Consider the following 22,447-nt stretch of genomic DNA (forward strand, 5'->3'; position numbering starts at 1 on the left):
CTCAGTCTTTAAACTGCATTTCCATGAGCTACTAGAGGCTCTTCCTTGGTCCTGTGTGGAGCCATTTCCGGTCAAATGACAACTTCAGAATTTGGGCACTGCATCTGTTTGTTCTTTTGTCCCGAGCCCAAATGTGAGTGGGATGATCTTCCTATTCACGCTTGCACATTCAGCAAAGTGGAATGAGCCTCTTTGAAGCCCTTCTGGGTTCTGAGTCAAACTCGACATAGCTGGGACCCTTTCTTCTTGCGACCCTTCCAGGATGCAATCATCACACCGCCACACTTTGGGAGATGGTCAGAGGGATTCAGAGCTGCTAATTGAGTTTTGCAATCCAGTGGTGGTGAGAAAGATAAAATGATGCAGCTGGTCTATCCCCCCTGTCCGACCCTCAAAAGCCCCCTCTTTCTAACCTTTCCTTGCCATCTTCTGCTCCCACTTGACAGATCCATAACCTTTCTCAGCTGGAACAGAAAGTTCAATTAAGTTTTGTTGGCTTCAAATCCTGACAGTATCCCAGAGAAAAGATTAGGTACTCAGGGAGCTGCCATTATCCATCTGTTGGCTCTTACTAGCTGTCTTCCTCTCTGTCTCTCTCTCTCTCTCTCTCGTGTGTGTGTCTTCGCACAGAGAATTTTGCAAAATGACAAGATCTAGATGTGTGTGGACGGTGGGAGTGGGCTGGGGGTGGATTGACTGTTGAACCTGCCTTCCACCTTTCCATTTTGTAAACTTTGGACTCAATGATAACGACGATAAAAAAAGGATCATTAAAATAAATCCAACAGCTTGGGGCCATTAATCCACGATGCCCAATTTTGTTGAAACGGTTTTTTTATTAAAAAAACCCCCCCCCCCAAAAAAAAAAACCCACCTAGGGTCTAGAATATGAAATAAGTCCAGGAAAGAACTAATAATGGAAGTTAAAAGATTTCTAGCTATTAACAGATGGCTTTGGTTTCTCGCGTGCTTCAACTGCAGAAGACGATTACCAAGGGGCAGAAAATTTGACTATAGTTTTCAATTCAGAATAGAGCTGGAAGGGACCTTGGGAGGTGCTCTAGTCCAACCCCCCTTCGCAAGCAGGAGACAATTTTAGACAAGCGGCTCTCCAGTCTCTTCTTAAAAACCTCCAGTGATGAAGGACCTACAACTTCTTGAAGGCAAGTACTTCCACTGGTTAATTGTCCTCACTGTTAGGAAGTTTCTCCTTATTCCTAGGTTGCTTCTCTCCTTGATTAGTTTCCATCCATCATTTCTTGTCCTGCCCTCGGGTGCTTTGGAGAATAGGTGTCAGACTTCGATGCTATCTCAAAATAAATGAATTTCCAAACTGCCAATCTTTAAGGAAATCTTCTCTTGATTTGAGCACAGCAACCGGATCATGACTTGATGCGGACAAGACTGACCTTTTGCCCCCCCAATCCCTCCCTTTCCGATCCCCAATTATCTGCTTCTCATTGGCTATCTTCCAAGTCACTCCACTGACTTCTTGCCTCATCATTTCACAGGAATGTTCCCCCCCTTCATTTCCACGACAACCCAGCTTCAAAGGGATTTAGCAGGCAAAAGTTCAGGGCTTATCTCTCTCCTCTCTATGCCAGCGGTGGGACGCTGACAATAGGTTGACCCCCTTTCCTTTGTGGCAGCCCCTCAAATATTGGAAGACTGCTATCATGCTCCCCCTAGACATACCCATGCATGGTACATAAAAATATGCATTGTGTTGGAAGGGACCTTGGAGGTCTTCTAATAACTTGTCTTACATGGTATAGGATCTCCTGCTTGAGGGTTGGACTAGAAGACCTCCATGATCCCGTCCAACTCTGTCATTCGGTTCTGTTCTTATCAAGGAGAGATCCAAACCTAGAACTAAAGGGAACTTTCCTGACGGTGAGAACAATGAACCAGTGGAACGGAAGTTGCCTTCAGAAATTGTAGGTCCTTCATCACTGGAGGTTTTAAAGAAGAGACTGGACAGTCACTTGTCTGAAATGGTATAGGGCCGTGATGGCGAACCTATGGCATGCGTGCCACAGCTGGCACCCAGAGCCCTCTCTGCGGGCATGCAAGTCAGCTCCACCACGCATGCATGCTCCTCCAGCTGGCCAGTTGATTTTCAGGATGTGCGGGGGTTGGGGCACATGTGACAGATGCGCATTCATGTGCAGGGAGGTCACACGTGCATGCACCGGTGGTGGGCAGGGTCATGCACGCATGCGCGGGGGGCGGGGGAGCCAAGGAGATACGGTGCGCCCCTCCCACAGCCCGTTTTTGGGCCCAGGAGGCTGCAGGGAGGTGTAATAGGCCCACTGGATCTGCTGCCGAGGATCCAGCCAGAACTTATCTACTTCGTCGCTGTCGACCTGTGGCTGTGGGGATGTGCTTGGCTCTCGGCCTATCTCTTGGCCTTCGGTGTCCTCCGGAGGCATTGCCAGAGAGGAGGGTCCTGGAGAGGGAGGCCTTGCCAACTCCTCTCCCTCACTCTCAGAGTCTGCATCTGTCGATAGCCCAGGCTCAGGCAACGGAGCCACAACAAAAGGTTAGCCATCACTTGTATAGGGTCTCCTGCTTGAGCAGGGGGCTGGAATAGAAGACATCTCAGGTCCCTTCCAATTCTGTTCTTCTTTTTAAAATGTCCTTGTGGTCACTGAAACTTTTGGAAACTCTGCTCCGAAGCCAAACCAGAGCAAAATCTGTTTCGGTTTCCTCCATGCCCGTTGCAAACTCCATATCCTTTGAGAACAGTGGTATTATTATTTTCTCTTAAGCGATGATTGGGCTACGAACTCCCCCCCTCCCCAGCATCCTGGTTAACAGGAATTTACGGCATTCGTTTTTTTAAAACGAAGAAGACAAAGCGCCCCCATTTTTATTTTTATTTTTTAATTTTAACTCTAATGCTTTCGGCACATTCTCCCATTCAGCCCTGCTGTTTCTGTCTGTTCTCCTTCGGAAAAAACATTTGCTAGTTTCGGTACCAAATATACGTTTTTCTTCTCTGGCTTTCGAAAATGATGCCTCATTATTGGGGGTTCCTTTTTTTTTTTTCCTTGCACTCTGTCTGCAGAACAAAGAAGGACTTTGGAGCCAGGTGTAAACAGGGCCCTTAATTGGGCACTTAGAACAAAACTGCAGCAAAGGAAGTCTTGTCTCAGGGGTGCTATTCAGCAGGTTCTGGAGAACCGGTAGCGGAAATTTTGAGTAGTTCAGAGAACCAGCAAATAACATCTCTGGCTGGCCCCAGAGTGGGGTGGGAATGGGGATTTTGCAGTATCCTTCCCCTGGATTGGGGAGGGAATGGGGATTTTGCAGTATCCTCCTGCCTGCCTGCCTGCCTGCCTTCCATTGATCCAGCCCTCTCTCCCTCCTTCCTTCCTCTCATTCGTGTCTCTCTCCTTCCTTCCTTCCTTCCTTCCTTCCTTCCTTCCTTCCTTCCTTCCTTCCTTCCTTCCTTCCTTCCTCTCATTCGTGTCTCCTTCCTTCCTTCCTTCCTTCCTTCCTTCCTTCCTTCCTTCCTTCCTTCCTTCCTTCCTTGCATCCATCTCCTTCCTTCCTTTCATTTCTGCCTCTCCCTTCCATCCATCCATCCATCCATCCATCCTTCCATTTCCTTCTTTCCTCTCCTTTCTGTCTCCTCCCTTCCTCCCTCCCTTCTCTCCGCCTCCCTCTCTCTCTCTCTCTCTCACACACACACACACATATACAGAGTTCTCCGGTATTCAGCTCCTTTCCCTCTCCATCCTGTCCCAGTTGCTCCCAGGGAAAGTTCCAATTTCCACCAATTTGAAACCTGCGGAGAGAGATAACGCTAAACCGAGCTGCGTCGTCGCCACCAGTAAAGCAGGAGATTGTCCATCAAACAAGATGACTGGCGGCCTCTCCCCTTTTTCACCCCGGCTTGTTTCAAGCATAAACCTGTTATTCCTATATTTGCTTTGACAATCAAGCGTTTCAATCCCACATTCAAAGCCACTTCGGGGGAAATTACGGTCCCATTTTATTCTCCGCCGCGCCGGCATGCTGAGACCGATAACATTGACAGTCCCATCGCCTATTTACGACGCTCCCTTAAAAAGAGGCACTTCATCCATCTCTATTTACGCCATTCAGTTCCCCCCCCCTTTTTTTTTTTCACGATGGAAAAAAAAATCACCCAAACCTCTTTTTAACAACCGTTTAGGGGTCATTGTTGAAAGTGGGAGCTTGGCACAAAAACACCGTGAGGTTTTTGTTTTTTTTTAACCAATGTTTGGACTCTTTTGAACTGGCGGCCTTCCCCCCCCGCCCCCCCCGGCCACCTAAAAATGCTGCTTGAGTGCCAGTCGGAAGACAAAATTGGAAAACTGGAGCAGTCAATTTGGCGCAGTTCTTACATTGACTACCTAAAAGCGGGAAGGGAAAACGGTAGAAAAACACCGGATTTTAAGAAGACGGGCCGTGCCATTTGAAATACACCTGTTGAAACAAAGGCGTACACAACAGCTCATTTAGTAACAGCTCATTTAGTGGGTTGGACTAGATGACCTGCAAGGTCCCTTCCAACTCTGGGAATCTGTAAATTTCTGTAAACAGCACTGAAAAAAGTGACTTATGACCATTTTTCACAGTTACGACCTTTGATCATGTGATCAAAATTGGCCACTGGTTCCTATTTATGACCATTGCTGTGTCCCAAGGTCATGCGATCCTAATCATCATCATCCTCTTTTAACTAACCCATAATCCCTTGCGGGGTGGAGTCTAGGCAACTGAATGGAGCTGAGTGTTTGCTGGCCGGGTGCCCTTCCTGTTGCCAGTGTGGAGTTATATTCAGCAGATACATATACTCATCGTGCCCAGAGAGAGAAATATCTGCCTCTACCTAGGATTGAACTCGCAGCCTCCTGATTGTGAGGCGAGAGCTCCACCTCTAGGCCACCGCACCACTCTTACAAGCAATGGTGAAGCCCAATTCACTTAACAACCAAGTTACTAACTTATCAACAGCAGTGATTCACTTAACAACTGGGGCAAGAAAGTGTTGTGACCTAGGCTCACTTAGTCATTACAGGGCACAATTAGTCTCAAACAAAACTATTTTACTGTAACAGCTGAGAATTACTTCATTGCCAGTTTAGTCTAAATTAATTCCAAAACAAGTCCTTCAGAAAAAGTCCTTCGGGCTTATCACAAACCTTTATCTTCTTTGGCACCTTGCCAAAGGCCTTTCTTGGCAAAGCCCCACATAGTTCAGAAACAAGAGACACCAACTGGAAAACAGATTTAGCAACGTTGCTTTCCTACAAAGAGCCCAAGAGCCTTTGCTGCTCTTTTAAGCCTTAAAGGAGGGGTCAATCAACTCCTGGCCTTACTCCTGAGTTGTCCTTTTTGCTTTAGCTGCTCTTGCCTTCTGGCAGCTCTTCGTATGCGTGCACTAGGAACAGGCTCCTCCTGTTCCTCTGCCTCTCTGCTGTCTGACTCTGGAGGCTCCGGAGTCCGCACATCACTCCCAGATGGCCCTGGCCCCATCTCTGCCTCCAATGGAGACCCCTCATCTGGGCCTTCCCCAGACTCCAGGACTGGCCCATGGTCCTCCCCAGCTCCTCACTGTCCGACTCCACTGCTAGCTCTGCGAGCTGCTGGTGGACCACAACAGAAAGGTCGTAAAATGGGACAAAACTCACTTAGCAAATGTCTCACTTAGCAACAGAAATTCTGGGCTCACTTGTGGTTGTAGGCCAAGAACCACCTGTATTTTCTTGTTCTTCCTTGTTTCCAGCCACCGTTTCTAGCCCTGCCTTCAGAAACCCCAGACAAATCTATTTTCTAAAAGGAGAGAATCCCGTTCAGCTTTTTTCAAGGCCACTCTGATAGCTCTCCAGGGTAAACAAGGCCTGCTCTTTTGAGAACGGCGGTGCCTCAGGCATCAATCCCACGTTCTCTAACGCTCAGGCTAGCTTTCCAATTACGGTTTGAAAAGTCTGTCAGTTCAAGCAAGGTACACAATCTTGTGTTGAAAGCTCTTCTCTGATGTCCTCGCCAGGCTAAGCTTGTATGGAACACCTTCAACCAGACTTTGTGTGTTTAGATATCCAAACTCACTCAAGGTCCTGAGGCTTTCTATGTATTGCTAGATTTTTTCTCTCTCGGTCAGGATCCTAAACTTTGAAGGGGAAGGGAGGAGGAAGCAACTGGCAACAGTACAAACAAAAAAAAAAAAGAAGAAGAAGTGACAATAAAGGTTGCTTTGCCCTGCCCTGCCCTGCCCTGCCCTCTGTAGCATGGTTTCTCCAGAATGGGACAATTCACCACAGCCAAATTGCCATGGCCAACTCACCAAGGTCATGGCAGAGTGTGCACAGTGTGACTATGTGAGACAAATACAGCAAACAGAGGTTTGCATTTAAATAGTGGTTTTATCTACAAGAATATATACATACATCTACTTTAGTCAGACCTCAAACAAACAGCAATCAGCAATTACAGCACGGAAGCACACACGGAGAGAGAGATATGCCCCAATAGAGCCTCTTCTTATTAAAGGTATAGGTAAAGGTTCCCCTCGCACATATGTGCTAGTTGTTCCCGTCTCTAGAGGGTGGTGCTCATCTTCGTTTCAAAGCCAAAGAGCCGGCACTGTCCGAAGACGTCTCCGTGGTCATGTGGCCGACATGACTCAACGCCAAAGACGCACGGAACGCTGTTACCTTCCCACCAAAGTTGGTCCCTATTTTTCTACTTGCATTTTTTATGTGCTTTTGAACTGCTAGGTTGGCAGAAGCTGGGACAAGGAATGGGAGCTCACCCCGTTGCGCAGCACTCGGGATTCGGACCACTGAACTGCCGACCTTTCAATCGACAAGCTCAGCAACTTAGCCACTGAGCCACAGGCTCTTAAAGTGATATCAGCCCAAAAACTTTGCTGACTCATTCCTAGCGTTACATCATCGTAGCAGCTGCTCAGCTCTTAAATCATTACCCTGACCGATCAACTAGCTACGGCCAACTTGCCATGGGGTAATCGCCACAGGAAAACTCCCTGTGGGACAAATTCAACAGTTCAATTTAATGATTTAAAATGGCTTACACCTTATTTTAATTTTTGTCGTTCACGTTTCATGTTGTCCTTCCGTTGGCATCCTTTCTTTCAAGATTCTATCCCACTTCACTGTCGTAGACCCTCAGTCTTAGCCACTTCAAAAAGGCACATGGTACCAAACGCCCACACAAAATACCTCAGCAAAGATTCCTTGGTGTCCAGATGTTTCCAGTTGGTTCCTCCTCCCTTCCCCTTTGGTTGACAGAGAGAATCTAACAACGTATGGAGATCTTCAAGGCAGTGAGTGAGTCTACCAGTAGTAAAATAAGCTGTAAAAAGGTTAAAAAAGAGGTTCTAACGATCACAGCTGTGGTGCGCGAGCTTGGGAACCTTTCTTTTACCCTTTTAAAGCATTTTTTTACTACCCCCCCCTCGCTGTCTACTTCCCTTACCTTATGCTTTAATGTATCTGGACTTCAACGTGAGACTTCAACTCCCAGAATTCCCCAGTCAGTATACTTTAACGTATCTGGACTTCAATGTGGGACTTCAGCTCCCAGAATTCCCCAGTCGGTATACTTTAATGTATCTGGACTTCAACGTGGGATTTCGACTCCCAGAATTCCCCAGCCAGTGTGCTTTAACATACCTAGACTTCAACTGGGACTTCGACTCCCAGAATTCCCCAGTCGGCATACTTTAATGTATCTGGACTTCAACTGGGACTTCGACTCCCAGAATTCCCCAGCCAGTGTACTTTAACATATCTAGACTTCAACTGGGACTTTGACTCCCAGAATTCCCCAGTCGGCATACTTTAACGTATCTGGACTTCAATGTGGGACTTCAGCTCCCAGAATTCCCCAGTCGGTATACTTTAATGTATTTGGACTTCAACGTGGGATTTCGACTCCCAGAATTCCCCAGCCAGTGTGCTTTAACATATCTAGACTTCAACTGGGACTTCGACTCCCAGAATTCCCCAGTCGGTATACTTTAACGTATCTGGACTTCAACTGGGACTTCGACTCCCAGAATTCCCCAGTCAGTATACTTTAACGTATCTGGACTTCAATGTGGGACTTCAGCTCCCAGAATTCCCCAGTCGGTATACTTTAATGTATCTGGACTTCAACTGGGACTTCAACTCCCAGAATTCCCCAGCCAGTGTGCTTTAACATATCTAGACTTCAACTGGGACTTTGACTCCCAGAATTCCCCAGTCGGCATACTTTAACGTATCTGGACTTCAACTGGGACTTCAACTCCCAGAATTCCCCAGTCAGTATACTTTAACGTATCTGGACTTCAACGTGGGACTTCAACTCCCAGAATTCCCCAGCCAGTGTGCTTTAACATATCTGGACTTCAACTGGGACTTCGGCTCCCAGAATTCCCCAGTCAGTCAAACATCAACTGACTGAGGAATTCTGGGAGTTGAAGTCCAGACATCCTGAAGGGACCAAGCAAGGTTGAGAAAGAGTAATCTGCAGAGAACCCAGTAAATTTAGAGGAACCAATTGCCGAAAAAAATCTGGAGAAAACATGAGCTATTATTACAACGAAGCAGAGAAATAAGCCCTGCAGCTTTTTAAAAAAATTATTATTAAGCCGAAAAACTCTGTCCCTGAATCATCTTTCTCTTGCAAGGCAGAATATCTTTCTGCTTTTACTTTTATTCCACTTTCTCTACTCACTGATAGGGGAGATTATGTATAATTGGCATCCCATGGGGTCTATTCATGGTTTTTTTTTAAAAAGTCTTCCCTGAACAACCGCACTCAACTCTTCGTCTCTCCTTCTGTTCCCCCCTCAAACACTGTTTGATCAGATGTGCTAGTCTCAGCTTCCTTTTGTGAATGCCTCCTTATTATCTTTAATTAAATCATAACTCTGCAGGTATTTCCTTGTTCCCGCTCTGATACCATAACCAGTATCTATAACCTCCTGGTGCTGAAAAATCATGCATTGTAGACCTCAATATTATATATATATATATAGCTTCTTCTCCCAGCGTTGGCAATGATGAGTATGAATATTACTCATAAGCTGTTACACACAACTGCTAGGCAAAACGTGTTCATGCACAGCATAGATTAAGGTTGGGCAATCTGGGACGCTTAAGCGTGGGATGAGTTGCGTAGAAACCGGGAATCCCAAACATCTGGATGAGGCAGAGTTGCTGGGAGTTGAAACGGTTTCTAGGAAATAATAGAATGAGCGGAAAACAAGGTCGACAGAAGAGACATATATTTGGCTTCCATTTTCATACGACTTTTCAAAGAGGGGGCAACATTCGAAAAGATCGAAGTATTGTTGTCAGGAGAGGGAGGCGGTGGCTCAGTGGCTAAGACGCTGAGCTTGTCGATCAGAAGGTCGGCAGTTCAGCGGTTCAAACCCCAAGTGCCACGTAATGTAATCCATTTGTGGATTTTTTTCTCTCTCTCCAAGAATTTTTTTTAAAAAAATTCTCTGATGACTTAGAGGATTTCTCCCCAACGGAGAATGCGGTGGCTCAGTGGCTAAGACACCGAGCTTGTCGATCGAAAGGTCGGCAGTTCAGCGGTTCGAATCCCTAGTGCTGCGTAAGGGGGTGAGCACCCGTGACTTGTCCCAGCTTCTGCCAACCTAGCAGTTCGAAGACACGTTAAAAAATGCAAGTAGAAAAATAGGGACCACCTTTGTTGGGAAGGGAACAGCGTTCCGTGCGCCTTTGGCATTGAGTCATGCCGGCCATATGACCATGGAGACGTCTTCGGACAGCGCTGGCTCTTCGGCTTTGAAATGGAGATGAGCACCGCCCCCTAGAGTCGGGAACAACTAGCACGTATGCGCGAGGGGAACCTTTACCTTTACCTTATTGTTGTCAGGCACAAGGAAGCTCGCTGAATTCAAAGCACTGAAGTGTTTATTATTTCTGCCTGGTCGACTAACAGTCAAATCTAAATCTGCACTAGATAACAGGGGAAGGGAATTCACAGGGAGCTGGGCTTGGGTCTCTTGTGGCTGCACAATGATTCCAAACTAATGACTCATTTAGTTCCGCCTTCCAGTTCATCCTGCTCAACTCCTACAATTGTGATTTTAATGATCTGCTTTGCCCCTAGTTAAAGCTCCTCTGGATTTCTGCAGCCCGTACAGAAAGGGTCCTCCTTTTACCCACAAAGACAAACTTTGAATTCAGATGGTCTTCAGCACAAGATCCACAATGGGACAGAAAACAGAAACTTTATTGCGGCCATTGGCCAATAAAAAGACAATCAATAAAACGATCCATGCAAAACTATCCCCTAACAAGAAGTATCAAGCAACTACAAATCTTGCATGGAACGCACCCAAATATTACTACTTTTAGAAAAATGAATTCGTCTTGCATCTCGGGACATAAAAATAAAAGCTACCAAAGCGTTCTGGAAATTTAAAGCAAAGAAAGGTAATTGACTAGTCGTGAATGGAATCCTTGAAATAATACAATCGTGGGTTGTATGAAACAGAGGCATAAAATCAAAATCACACAAAGTATTAGTATCGCTTTATAAATCCTTAGTAAGGCCACACCTGGAATGCTGCAACCTGTTTTGGTCTCCATGGTACTAAAAAGATGTTGAGACTTTGGGGAAAAAGTGCAAAGAAGAGCAACTAAGCTGATCAAACTTTAAGACGTTGCAGAAAAAAAATGCTTTTAGAAGCCTCTGACGATCAGGCAACTCAGCTGGGATCGCCAGAGGCTTTTAAAGGCATTTTTTTTCCTACAACCTCTTCAGCTGAAGAGGTTGTAGAAAAAAATGCTTTTAAAAGTATACACACGATATCAGACCTCCGGACTTTTCGTCGGGCCCTGAAAACACACCTATTCCATCTAGCCGGGCTGGCTTGATCCCATCCTCTCAGTTTTAATTGAATTCGGTTTTAATTGGGTTGTTTTTAAATCTTGGGCCGAAATTATTTAATTGTTTTTTAAATTGTTTTTAAATTTTATATGCAATGTTTTATCTTGGCTGTATACCGCCCTGAGTCCCGCAGGAGAAGGGCGGTATAGAAATAAAATAAAATAAAAAAAATAAAAAAATAAAAAAAAAGCCTCTGATGATCGGGCGAACCGGTCTGAACCGGGAACATTTCACCCCTGGTTTGGCTACTCTAGAGAAAAGAAGGACTAGAGGGGACATAGCAGTCTTCCAGTATTTGAGGGGCTGCCCCAAAGAGGGGGGAGAGGTCAACTTATTTTCCAAAGCATCAAAGGGCAGGACAAAAAGCAATGGATGGAAACTAATCAAGGAGAGAAGCAATCTGGAATTAAAGGGAAACTTCCTAACAGTGAGGACAATTAACCAGTGGAAGAGCTTGCGTTCAAGAAATCATGGATGCTCCATCACTGGAGCTTTTTAAGAAGAGACTGGACAGTCATTTGTCTGAAACAGTATAGGGTCTCCTGTTTGAGCAAGGGGTTGGACTAGAAGACCTCCAAGGTCTCTTCCAGCTCTATTTTGATTGAATGCCCCTGTAGAATCGGCACTACAGTGAGTCTGCCTTCTATTGTTTAAACTGCAACTCAGGAGTGGGTCCTAAATTTTTTTACTACCGGTTCTGTGGGCGTGGCTTATTTTGTGGGTGTGGCTTGGAGGTCATGTGACTAGGTGGGCGTGGCTAGCTGGTCAGAGTCATTTCTGGAAGGTCCTCGCACTTACAACCAGTCCTCGCACATACGACCCAACTCATTTGTTTGCTTTTAACACTGATCAGCTGTAGGGCGGCCCTTTGAAGCCCCGCGGCAAGAGTTTAAACAGTTTTTTTTCCCTCTAGTCATCAGTTGGGACCCAGGAGGCAGCAATAGATTGGGGGTGGGACCAAATAAAAGGTAAGAATAACATGGGTGGGTGGGGGGTGGGAGAGCGGGGTGGAGAACTGGTTCGGTAATGTCATATCATCACCACTACCGGCTCGGCCGAACCGGACCGAACCGGGAGGAACCCACCACTGCTGCAACTGCTTACCTATCTCCCCGAGCTGGTTTCTCCTTTCGTAGACCCGTCTACTCCATTTCCACAGTCACTTGGCTATGTGCTCTAACTGCAGTTTTCCCTGCCTTGCTAGGCTAAGAGCTGTGAGCTTTGTCGACTCAGTCTCCCGACTTGATTTATGACAGCGAAGGCCTCCTCTTCAGCAGAAAGGTGAAAGATATCAATCCTAGGGAGAAAAAAAAAAGAAGAAGAAGCTGTAAGTGAAAATTGAAACTGTCAGGCTGGGTTTGTGGCCCACTCCGTCTCTCTTGCTGTTTCTTCTCTCTCTACCCCCCCCCCCAGCCTCTCCGCCTCCTACCTTGGCCATAGTTTTAATTAAAAGGAGGCCGAGGGAGGAATGTCTGCGGATGCATACCTCGGATAAATCACAAAGCCATCTGAAAAGGCTCTGTTCCTTTTGCAACCACGCTGGCTTTTTCACACGCTGGAGGAGTTGGCTGGTGATCATACTTCCTTTCAGCCGGATTGGGTTTAGCCGTAGCTTATCACTGCCGTTTTTTTTTTTTTTACACACCAGAAATCTGGCACCGTCTCAATGTGGAACTTGAAAAAGCCAACGCAATCCTTAAGTTGCATTAACAGAGAGATACAGTCAAGATCACGGGAGGTACTAAGGCCACTCGGTAAAGCCTTAGTAAGACCACGCCTAGAGTACCGCATCCAGTTTGGGTCACCCATGCTATTAAAAAAGATGTTGAGACTCTAGAAAGAGTGCAGAGAAGAGCAACCAGGATGATTAGGGAAAGTAGTGGGTTTCAAAAAATTTTACTACCGGTTCTGTGGGTGGCTTGGTGGGCATGGCAGGGGAAGGATACTGTAAAATCTCCATTCCCACCCCACTCTAGGGAAAGGACCCAGTTTGTGGGGGCAATAAGCTGACTTTGTATAAATATACAAAAGTATGAAGGCTGTTGCTTAACGCATTGTAAGCCGCCCTGAGTCTCCGGAGAAGGGCGGCATATCAATCAAATTTAAAAAAAAAAAAAAAGGATACTGTAAAATCCCCATTTCCTCCCAATCAGTTGGGACTTGGCAGGCAGAGAATAGATGGGGATGGGGCCAGTCAGAATTTTTACTACCAGTTCTCCGAACTACTCAAATTGTCCGCTACCGGTTCTCCAGAACTGGTCAGAACCTGCTGAAACCCACCTCTGATTAGGAAACTGGAGGCTAAAATATACGAAGAACGGTTGCAGGAACTGGGCATGGTGAGTCTAGTGAAGAGAAGGACCAGGGGAGACAGGATAGCAGTCTTCCAATATTTGAGCGGCTGCCACAGAGAGGAGGAAGGGGTCAAGCTATTTTCCAAAGCACCTGAAGGCCAGACAAGGAATAACGGATGGAAACTGATCAAGGAGAGATTCAACCTGGTGTTGAGTCATGCCGGCCACATGACCACGGAGACGTCTTTGGACAGCGCTGGCTCTTCAGCTTTGAAACGGAGATGAGCACCGCCCCCTAGAGTCGGGAACGACTGGCACATATGTGCGAGGGGAACCTTTACCTTTACCTCAACTGAGGCAAAACTAACCTTGCCAATTTTTTTTTTTTTTTTGCCTCATGAACCTTTGGAAGTTCATGGCTCATATCCACCATATTTTATTTTTTATTTTTTGGTTTGATAACTTGAAAAACTTGAGGCACGAAGCCCAGCCACTAGGGCACAAAGCAGCATCTAATTCTTCAGCTTCCTGAACCGAGATGCAATTGTTTTCCGTGGCCTTTTGTGCTTTTTGTTTATGAAAAATCGATAGTTTAATATAGAAAAAAAGAATCCCTCAGCTCTCTATTTAGAGATATATTACCTCCAGCAATGGAACAATGTACTTTGAGATACACATACTTTAGAAGAAACATCTTTCTTTAAAAAAAAGAATAATAATAATAATAACTTCAAAACTGCATAAAGACTCCTGATTTTAGATTCAAACGAAATTTTTAAAACGAGACTTTGGGACTGTTCTTCCTGTCTAACCATCGGATGTTTTGTTTATTTGTGTCAGAAATGTCACCATTAAAATGAGGAAAGCTGTAGGACAGTGATGGGAGCTTTTTCGGCACCGAGTGCCCAAACCGGAATATGCGTGCACGTCCATGCACTGGAGCGCCGGAAACCCAAAGACAAGTTAGCCGGCCAGCGCATGCCTGTTTTTTGGCAGTTTTTAAGGCAGTTTTCAGGCTGTTTTCCAGGCTGTTTCCAGGCTGTTTTTCGGCTGTTTTTGGTCTGTTTCTGGCCGTTTTTTTTGGGCCTTTGTTTGGGGGGTTTTGGGGGAGTTTTCAGGTCATTTTTCAGGCCATTTTCTGGGCTCCTTTCCAGGCTGTTTCCAGGCCATTTTCCAAGCTGTATTCAGGCTGTTTTTTGGCTGATTTTGGCGGGAAAAATGGCCTGTTTTGGGGCTGTTTTCTGGCCATTTTTCAAGCTGTTTTCAGGCTGTTTTTTTGGCTGTTTTTGGCCGGAAAAATGGCCTGTTTTGAGGCCATTTTCTGGCTGTTTGTGGGCCTTTTTTCAGCCTTTTGTGAGGTGTTTTCAAGTCATTTTCCAGGCTGTTTTCTGGACTGTTTTCCAGGCCATTTTCCAAGCCATTTTCAGGCTGTTTTTGGCTGGAAAAATGGCCTGTTTTCGGGCTGTTTTCGGGCCGTTTTTTGGGCCTTTTGGGGGGTGTTTTCAGGTCATTTTTCAGACAGTTTTCTGGACTGTTTTCCAGGCCATTTTCAAGCCATTTTGCAGCCATTTTGGGGGCATTTTTTCAGAAACCAGAACAGCTGGTGATGGCGCAGATGCCCACAGGGCTCTGTGTGTCGCCTATGGCACGCGTGCCATAGGTTCGCCATCACGGCTGTAGGACATAAACCTTAAAATATAAAAAATGCAAGATTAAAATACGTACAAATTAAATAGATCTCGCCCAGAAACTAGCAACATTAATTGAGGTTCTCAACAAGGGTATGCGCAAATGGCAGATATACTTATTTGTTGTTGTCTACCTGTCACCACAATTACTAAGAGCAGAAGCCACTGGATAGCCCCCATTTCTTCAGAAAACCTGTTTTAGCACCGGAAGGCCAGATAAGGAACAAATGGATGGAAATTGATCAAGGAGAGATTCAACTTTAAAAATAAGGAGAGAATTTCCTGACAGTGAGAACAATCAATTGATGGGACGGAAGTTGCCTTCAGAAGTTGTGGGAGCTTCATCCCTGGAAGTTTTCAAGAAGAGCCTGGACTGCCATCTGTCAGAAATGGTGTAGGGTCTCCTGCTTGGGTTGGGGGGTTGGACTAGATGACCTACAAGGTCCCTTCCAACTCTGTTATTCTATATTCAATGGAATAGGTCGCCTTCAGAAGTTGTGGGAGCTCCATCCCTGGAAGCTTTCAAGGACTGCCATCTGTCAATAATGGTGTAAGGTCACCTACTTGGTGGGGTGGGGGTTGGGGGTTGGATTAGATGACCTACAAGGTCCCTTCCAACTCTGTTACTCTGAAAGGGAAGGTCCATGGTGAAGAAGAAGTTGAGAACCTCCCGTCCCAATCATATCCTGATATGATATCCATCAGGTCTGGATTGCAAAAATCCAGGTGGCAACTAGAGGTCAAGCCAAGAGTTCCATGCATCTCTTTGCCGCCATCTAGTGGCCAAACTAGAATTTGCAGTCCAGATATGTTGGGCCTATTCTAGTCCCTTTTCTGAGAGTTGGGTGGGAAATTCTGGCCTTTCCAAAGCCTAAAAAAAAAAAAAAAAAAAAACTCTGAGAAGAGGGTTTAAACAAAAGAGCCCTAAACAGTAGGCTGACTTACTTTGCCAAGCTGCAAAATCCACAGTCTTCCATCAGTGGAACCCGCTGATGAAAATCACTCACTTCCAGCTGCCAAATTTGCAGAAAGTGTTCTGACAGCGGATGTCCGAGGGGTTAGACACCGGGAAGTGGTGCAATCAAGGGACGAAGTCATCACATAAAGCAAGCTAAGCTTGCTCAGCATCAAGCATCCACTTTCCTAAAAGCTTCTAAAAAGCCATGGCTCCTTGGAGCGCGCTCTGTCAAGTCCTAGCCATTCACACCTGCAGCTGTTCAGCACTAATTATTTTGCTGTGGCTCTGATCTAAGAGCACAGAGAAGAGCAACCAAGACGATGAGGGGACTGGAGGCTAAAACATATGAAGAACAGGAACTGGGCACAGCTAGTCTGGAGAAGAGAAGGACCAGGGGAGACAGGATAGCAGTCTTCCAATACTTGAGGGGCTACCACAGAGAGGAGGAAGGGGGTCAAGATATTTTTCCAAAGCACCTGAAGGCCAGACGAGGAATAATGGGTGGAAACTGTCCCCCTAAACATGGATGGATGGATGGATGGATGGATGAATAGATAGATAGATAGATAGATAGATAGATAGATAGATAGATAGATAGATTTACAATTAGATAGGCAGGCAGGCAGGCAGACAGACAGATACAGGTAGGTAGGTAGGTAGGTAGGTAGGTAGGTAGGTAGATACCAGTAGGTTGGTAGATTGATGGATGATTGATTGACTGAGAGATGGATGATAGATAGGTAGGTAGGTATATAGGTAGATAGATACCAGTAGGTTGGTAGATTGATGGATGATTGATTGATTGAGAGATGGATGATAGGTAGGTAGGTAGGTAGGTAGGTAGGTAGGTAGGTAGGTAGATAGATAGATAGATAGATAGATAGATAGATAGAAGACCCGAATAACCAAAGACCTATATATATATACGTATATACATACACATACATACACAGACACAGACACACACACACACACACACACACACACACACACACACACACACTTGAGCTCCAAAAAGAGGCTGAAATATTGATCTTCCTGTGACCAGCTTTTGGTGCCAATCAAATGTCCCACGGGATGAAGTTGAGGCTGTGCTTCTGGCAGGCAAGCTATATTCATGGACTCCATCTGCATACATATTTCATGGAGATCTTAGGACTCTTGAAACCTCTGTCAGAAATGATTGCTGCTGAAGCAGACAGTTGACCTCTTCTAGTTACTCACAATCTTTCCTTCTCTTCCCTCTGCCCTTATTTCAGTGAAGCCAAGTGCCGGATTTTACCTAAAAGTCACAAAGCATCTTCAAAAATGATCTCAGATAAAAAAGCAAATTTGAAGTGGGTTCCTGGGCATAATACAATGATTTTTCCTTTTTTGTCTCATTCCATCTATCCATTCATCATCCATCCATCCATCCATCCATCATCCATCCATCCATCCATCCATCATCAGTCCATCCATCCATCCATTCTTCACCCATCCCTCCCTCCCTCCCTCCATCATCAGTCCATCCATCATCCATCATCAATCCATCCATCCATCCATCCTTCACCCATCCATCCACCCATCCATCCACCCATCCCTGCCTCCCTGCCTCCAATCAGTCCCTCTCTCCCTCCATCCATCCATCAACCACCCACCCATCCATCATTAGTCCATCCATCATCCATCCTTCCATCATCCATCCATCATCAATCCATCCATCATCCATCCTTCCATCATCCATCCATCCATCATCCATCCATCCATCATCCATCCATCCATCATCCATCATCCATCCATCCATCCATCCATCCATCCATCCATCCATCCATCATCAGTCCATCTATCCATCCATTCTTCACCCATCCCTCCCTCCCTCCCTCCATCATCAGTCCATCCATCATCCATCATCAATCCATCCATCCATCCTTCACCCATCCATCCTTCACCCATCCATCCACCCATCCATCCACCCATCCATCCACCCACCCACCCATCCATCATTAGTCCATCCATCATCCATCCTTCCATCATCCATCCATCCATCATCAATCCATCCATCATCCATCCATCCATCTATCATCCATCCATCCATCATCATTCCATCCATCCATCCATTCTTCACCCATACCTCCCTCCCTCCCTCCATCATCAGTCCATCCATCATCCATCATCAGTCCATCCATCCATCCATCCTTCACCCATCCATCCATTCACCCATCCCTCCCTGCCTCCCTGCCTCCAATCAGTCCATCCATCCATCCATCCATCCATCCATCCATCCATCCATCCTTCACCCACCCACCCATCCATCATCAGTCCATCCATCATCCATCCATCATCCCTCCCTCCCTCCCTCCATGATCAGTCCATCCATCCATCCATCTCTCCATCCATCTGACTTACAGGTACTCCTTGACTTAACAACAGTTCTTTTAATGACCGTTTGAAGTTACAATGGCATGGAAAAAAGTGACTTGTATAGTATACAGGGGGTAGAATAGTTGAATGTCATGTAGAAATGTATAGTGCACAGGGGGTAGAATAGATGGGCGGTAAAGTATTATACAATATGATTTGGATTTGGATTTCATTTTGGGGAAGTCATGGGGGGAGGGGAGGGTTAGGGAGGGTTAGGGAGGGAAAGTGGGGGGGGAAATGGGAAAATTTGTATTTGTAAAACTTTTTCAATTAAAAGAAAAAAGAGAGAGAGAAACAAATGGTCCTGATTAATTTTCATCCCAGCGACAGTTTGAACTCTTTCAGGGTAGTAGAGAAAGTGATAGTCAGGCTGTTGACTGGCTATTGTTGTCATGGTTATGAGGACACCTTAGCAAGCAAAGTCCTTATTAGGAGACCGAAGGACAGATCCCTGTCCCAAGATGTTTACAGTCTGGAAATCGGAGGCAAGGGAATTAACGGAGGGGAGAGAAAAGAAAAGAAAAGAGAAATAAGTGGACCGATGGCGGAAAACTGGTTTAGGAAGTTGGGTTTTAACCAGGGGTGGGCTTCAAAAATCTTAGCAAGGGGTTCTCTGCCTGGTTGTTGGGTGGGCATGGCCATGGTGGGCGTGGCCTAGTCGTCCTCCTGAACCATGGCAGGGTGGGGAGGAGAGTTTTTGCCCTCCCTGGGCTCTGGAGGCTTTTCTCGAGCCTCCGTGAGGGTGAAAAATGGCCTCCCCAGGCTCCGGAGGCCATTTCCGGCCTTCCTGAACTTCCGGTAGGTTTGTTTTTCTCCCTCCATGCGTGGCATGCACTAACTTGCATCCAAAATGGGCCATGTGGAAACTCCTGGGAGGGGAGGGGCGGGGTGGGTGGGGCCAGCCAGGAGTGGGATTTGGGGATTCTCCGAACTGCACAGAATCTTAGCTAGAGGTTTCTCCCAAACCCCCGCGAACCCCCAGCAGCCCACCCCTGGTTTTAACCACAATGGCTGTGGGAGACTGAGAACAATTAATCAGCAGAACGACTTGACTTCAAAACTTAAGGGCGCTCCATCACCGGAGGTTTTTAAGAAGAGATTGGACAGCCATTTGCCTGAAATGGCATAGGATTTCCTGCTTGAGCACGGGGATGGACTAGTAGACCTCCCAGGCCCCTTCCAACTTTTCCGTTATTCACGAGATGACAAGTCCTCCTTGTGTCTTCTCTTCTCGACCGATCGAGCGGAAGGAGGAACGAGAACATCTCAGGAATAAGATTATAGAGTCCACCGTTCTAACCCCGCCCTGCTTTAGACCTCCTTCTGGTGCTTAAACGGAGAATAAATTAAGAGTTTATCTGCAATTTTCTCGGCAGGACAACTCTATTGAAGTGCCAGGCTGAGGAAGCTATTGTATAAATCAATGCTTTCTTTTTTTTATTATTATTATTTTTATCTCAAGCTCACACTTTCTGGTAATGAAGCAAACAAGAGGCTAGGTCTTTTTCCTGAATGCAATCAGCAAAGAGGTGAGCGCAGAAGCTGTTTGGAGAGCGATGGGCACAGGGACAAGGACAAGAGAGAGAGAGAGAGAGAAAGAGAGAGAAAAAGGGAGAGTTAATTTGACCCGGAGTGTATAATATGGAGTGTTTGCTTTGCAGCAGGTTGTTTCTATGGTTATCTCTCCAGGTCCCGGATCTTCAGTTGTCTCTGGACCTTATTTTCCTACCCAGGCAAGCAAAGGAAATAACCATTACCATATTTATAAAGCTACGCCGGATGTGGAGATCATGCATGAAAGGGTTCAGAAAAAAAGCCTATCTGCCGTACCAGCTGTTCTGTTCACCTTTTTGTAAGCGGGTAGAGGAGGAGGAGGAGGAGGATGACCTGAATCGGAGAAAGCTGAAGGGGTTCGAGGAAACAAAATTCCTTTCAAAAGGAAGCAAAGCGTAACCGCTATCGTACGCGGTCCAAGGTAGGACATCTGCAGCTCTCTGGATGTCGTGCTCAGCGTTTTTTGTTTTTTAAACTTTCCTTGGTTGGGAGTGGTTGGGCAAAGTCTTACACTTAGGCAAGAAAAACCAAAAGGAAACATATAGAGTGGGTGAAACCAGGCTTAATAGCAGTAACTGTGAGAGGGATCTTGTCAAGGAACACCCCCAACGAAGCTCTGAGGCCTCTGAGGTTCCTCAAAGTTCCAATTTATTAGAGATGTCATGTTGGCACATCTGGGAAAACCCGAATCTGAAAGCTTCCAGGTTTTCTCCACCCAGCTAACAGTTCACAGCCCTGCCCCTCGCGCACAAGTTCATCACATTGTCCAATTAACTCTTCACACTCAACTGGATGCAATCTTCAGGCAGTCTCCATCAGACGCAGGCAAAAGTCCTTGAATACGGAATGTTGTTATGACTAACTTTCTACCGCTCTAACAACAACAACCCCCTCCCAACTTCCCCAGCTAAAATATGTGGCAGTTAAGAAGCAAAAAAGAAAATTTTCTTCCAAAACTGACAGATCTTAGTGGATAACCAGTTAGATATGAGCCAGCAGCGTGTGGCGGCAGCCAAAAAAGCCAACACAATCCTAAATTGTATTAACAGAGGGATACAATCAAGATCAAGGGAGGTACTAATACCACTCTATAAAGCCTTAGTAAGACCACACCTAGTTTTGGTCACCACACTATAAAAAAAGATGTGGAGACTCTAGAAATAATGCAGAGAAGAGCAACCAAGATGATTAGGGGACTGGAGGCTAAAACATATGAGGAACGGTTGCAAGAACTGGGCATGGCTAGTCTAGTGAAGAGAAGAGTCAGGGGAGACATGATAGCGGTCTTCCAATATTTGAGGGGTTCAGAGAGGAGGTGGACAACCTGTCTTCCAAAGCACCTGAAGACCAGATAAGGAACAATAGAGGGAAACTGATCAAGGAGAGATTCAATCTAGAAATAAGGAGAAATTTTCTGACCGTGAGAACAATCAACCGATGGAACAGAAGTTGCCTTCAGAAGTTGTGGGAGCTTCATCCCTGGAAGCTTTCAAGAAGAGACTAGACTGCCCTCTGTCAGAAATGGGGTACGGTCTCCTGCTTGGGTGGGGGGTGGGGGGTTGGACTAGATGAAGGGACTACAAGGTCCCTTCCACCTCTGTTATTCTGAATCTGAAAAGGTCTCTGAAGCCTTTCTCTCAACTTCAGCAGCGGGTTTCAGATCCAGAAGAGAGAAAAACTCAGTCCGAAGCTTGAAGACGTTTCGCTTCTTCAGTTCTTGGATGAGAAGCGAAAGGTCTTCAAGGAAAAAAACAAACAAACCCAGGAAAGTTCAGTTGCCTTTTCAAAAGCATCTTCGGGACAACCAGCACCTGGATGACTGCAACTCCGTAGACAGCAACTCAATTTGAATGTGTGGTCTCTAGAATCTGACCTCTCCAGGACTTATGCTTATGTGGAACTGGAGTCGGTGTCACACTAGATTTATGGAAATAAGATTTAAGCACCTGACTGAGCCAAGCCATGTTGGATCAGTGCCCGTCTGGATGTTAATAGGAAGCTGGCAAGCAGGTAGCCCAGCAAATGAAATGAGTTTTCTTAAACCGATGCGTCTTGGTAATACTTAAAGTCTGGATCCATCCTACGAACTTGGACTGTGCAGATGTTGTTGATGCGAATGATGCAATAGGATGGCAGGTTCCTGCGTCACGCCAAGATTTTTGTAGCTCAGAAAATGGCAAGTTTTTTTTTTCCATGTGCCTAGGACAGGGGTCAGCAACCCACAGCTCCGGAGCCGCATGTGGCTCTTTTGTCCCCCTGCTGTGGCTCCCTATTGGCTGAACCCACACTCCTTGCCTGGCCTGAGAGGGATGAGAGAGGAGAGAGAGAGAGACAGAGAAAGAGACACAGAAGAGATACCTGTTTCCCACAGAAAACACCGGGAGCCACAAAACCTGTGTAGGCGTGGCTGGGGGGGTGTCATGTGACTGGGTGGGAGTGAGTGACATTGAGTTGGCCACGCCCACTCAGGTTTTGTGCCTCCCGGTGTTTTCTTTTCTGTGGAAAATGGGTCCAAATGGTTCTTTGAGTGTTTAAGGTTGCAGACCCCTGGCCTAGGAGATGGACTATTTTCACCCCCCGATTGGCTCCCCGTATTTTAAAGAAAAGATGCTCTGGAAATCTGGGTTTCATCCTGGTTT

At 46.1% G+C, this 22,447-nt stretch overlaps 1 protein-coding gene and 1 long non-coding RNA gene across 2 annotated transcripts in view; one reads left to right on the forward strand and one right to left on the reverse strand.

The window, feature by feature from the left end:
• The window catches only part of LOC132712645 (uncharacterized), a 105,800-nt gene extending 93,107 nt beyond the window's left edge, over positions 1-12,693 (reverse strand). Inside the window, exons 1-2 of the long non-coding RNA XR_015730108.1 lie at positions 12,398-12,693; positions 12,016-12,208 (exon numbers count right to left, since the gene is read on the reverse strand). This is a non-coding gene — a long non-coding RNA (uncharacterized LOC132712645). The remainder of the gene's footprint in view (positions 1-12,015; positions 12,209-12,397) is intronic.
• A 4,517-nt stretch (positions 12,694-17,210) lies between these two features.
• Positions 17,211-20,207, forward strand: LOC148111795 (uncharacterized). Its single transcript, XM_087879922.1, has 3 exons — positions 17,211-17,416; positions 17,530-18,241; positions 20,112-20,207. Exons 1-3 carry the CDS (start codon positions 17,211-17,213, stop codon positions 20,205-20,207), a joined length of 1,014 nt encoding a protein of 337 aa, XP_087736048.1.
• Positions 20,208-22,447: the final 2,240 nt, after the last annotated feature.

This window comes from Pantherophis guttatus, chromosome 16 (genome assembly GCF_059756535.1).
Source record: "Pantherophis guttatus breed Tessera chromosome 16, ASM5975653v1, whole genome shotgun sequence".
Classification (NCBI taxonomy): Eukaryota; Metazoa; Chordata; class Lepidosauria; order Squamata; family Colubridae; genus Pantherophis; species Pantherophis guttatus.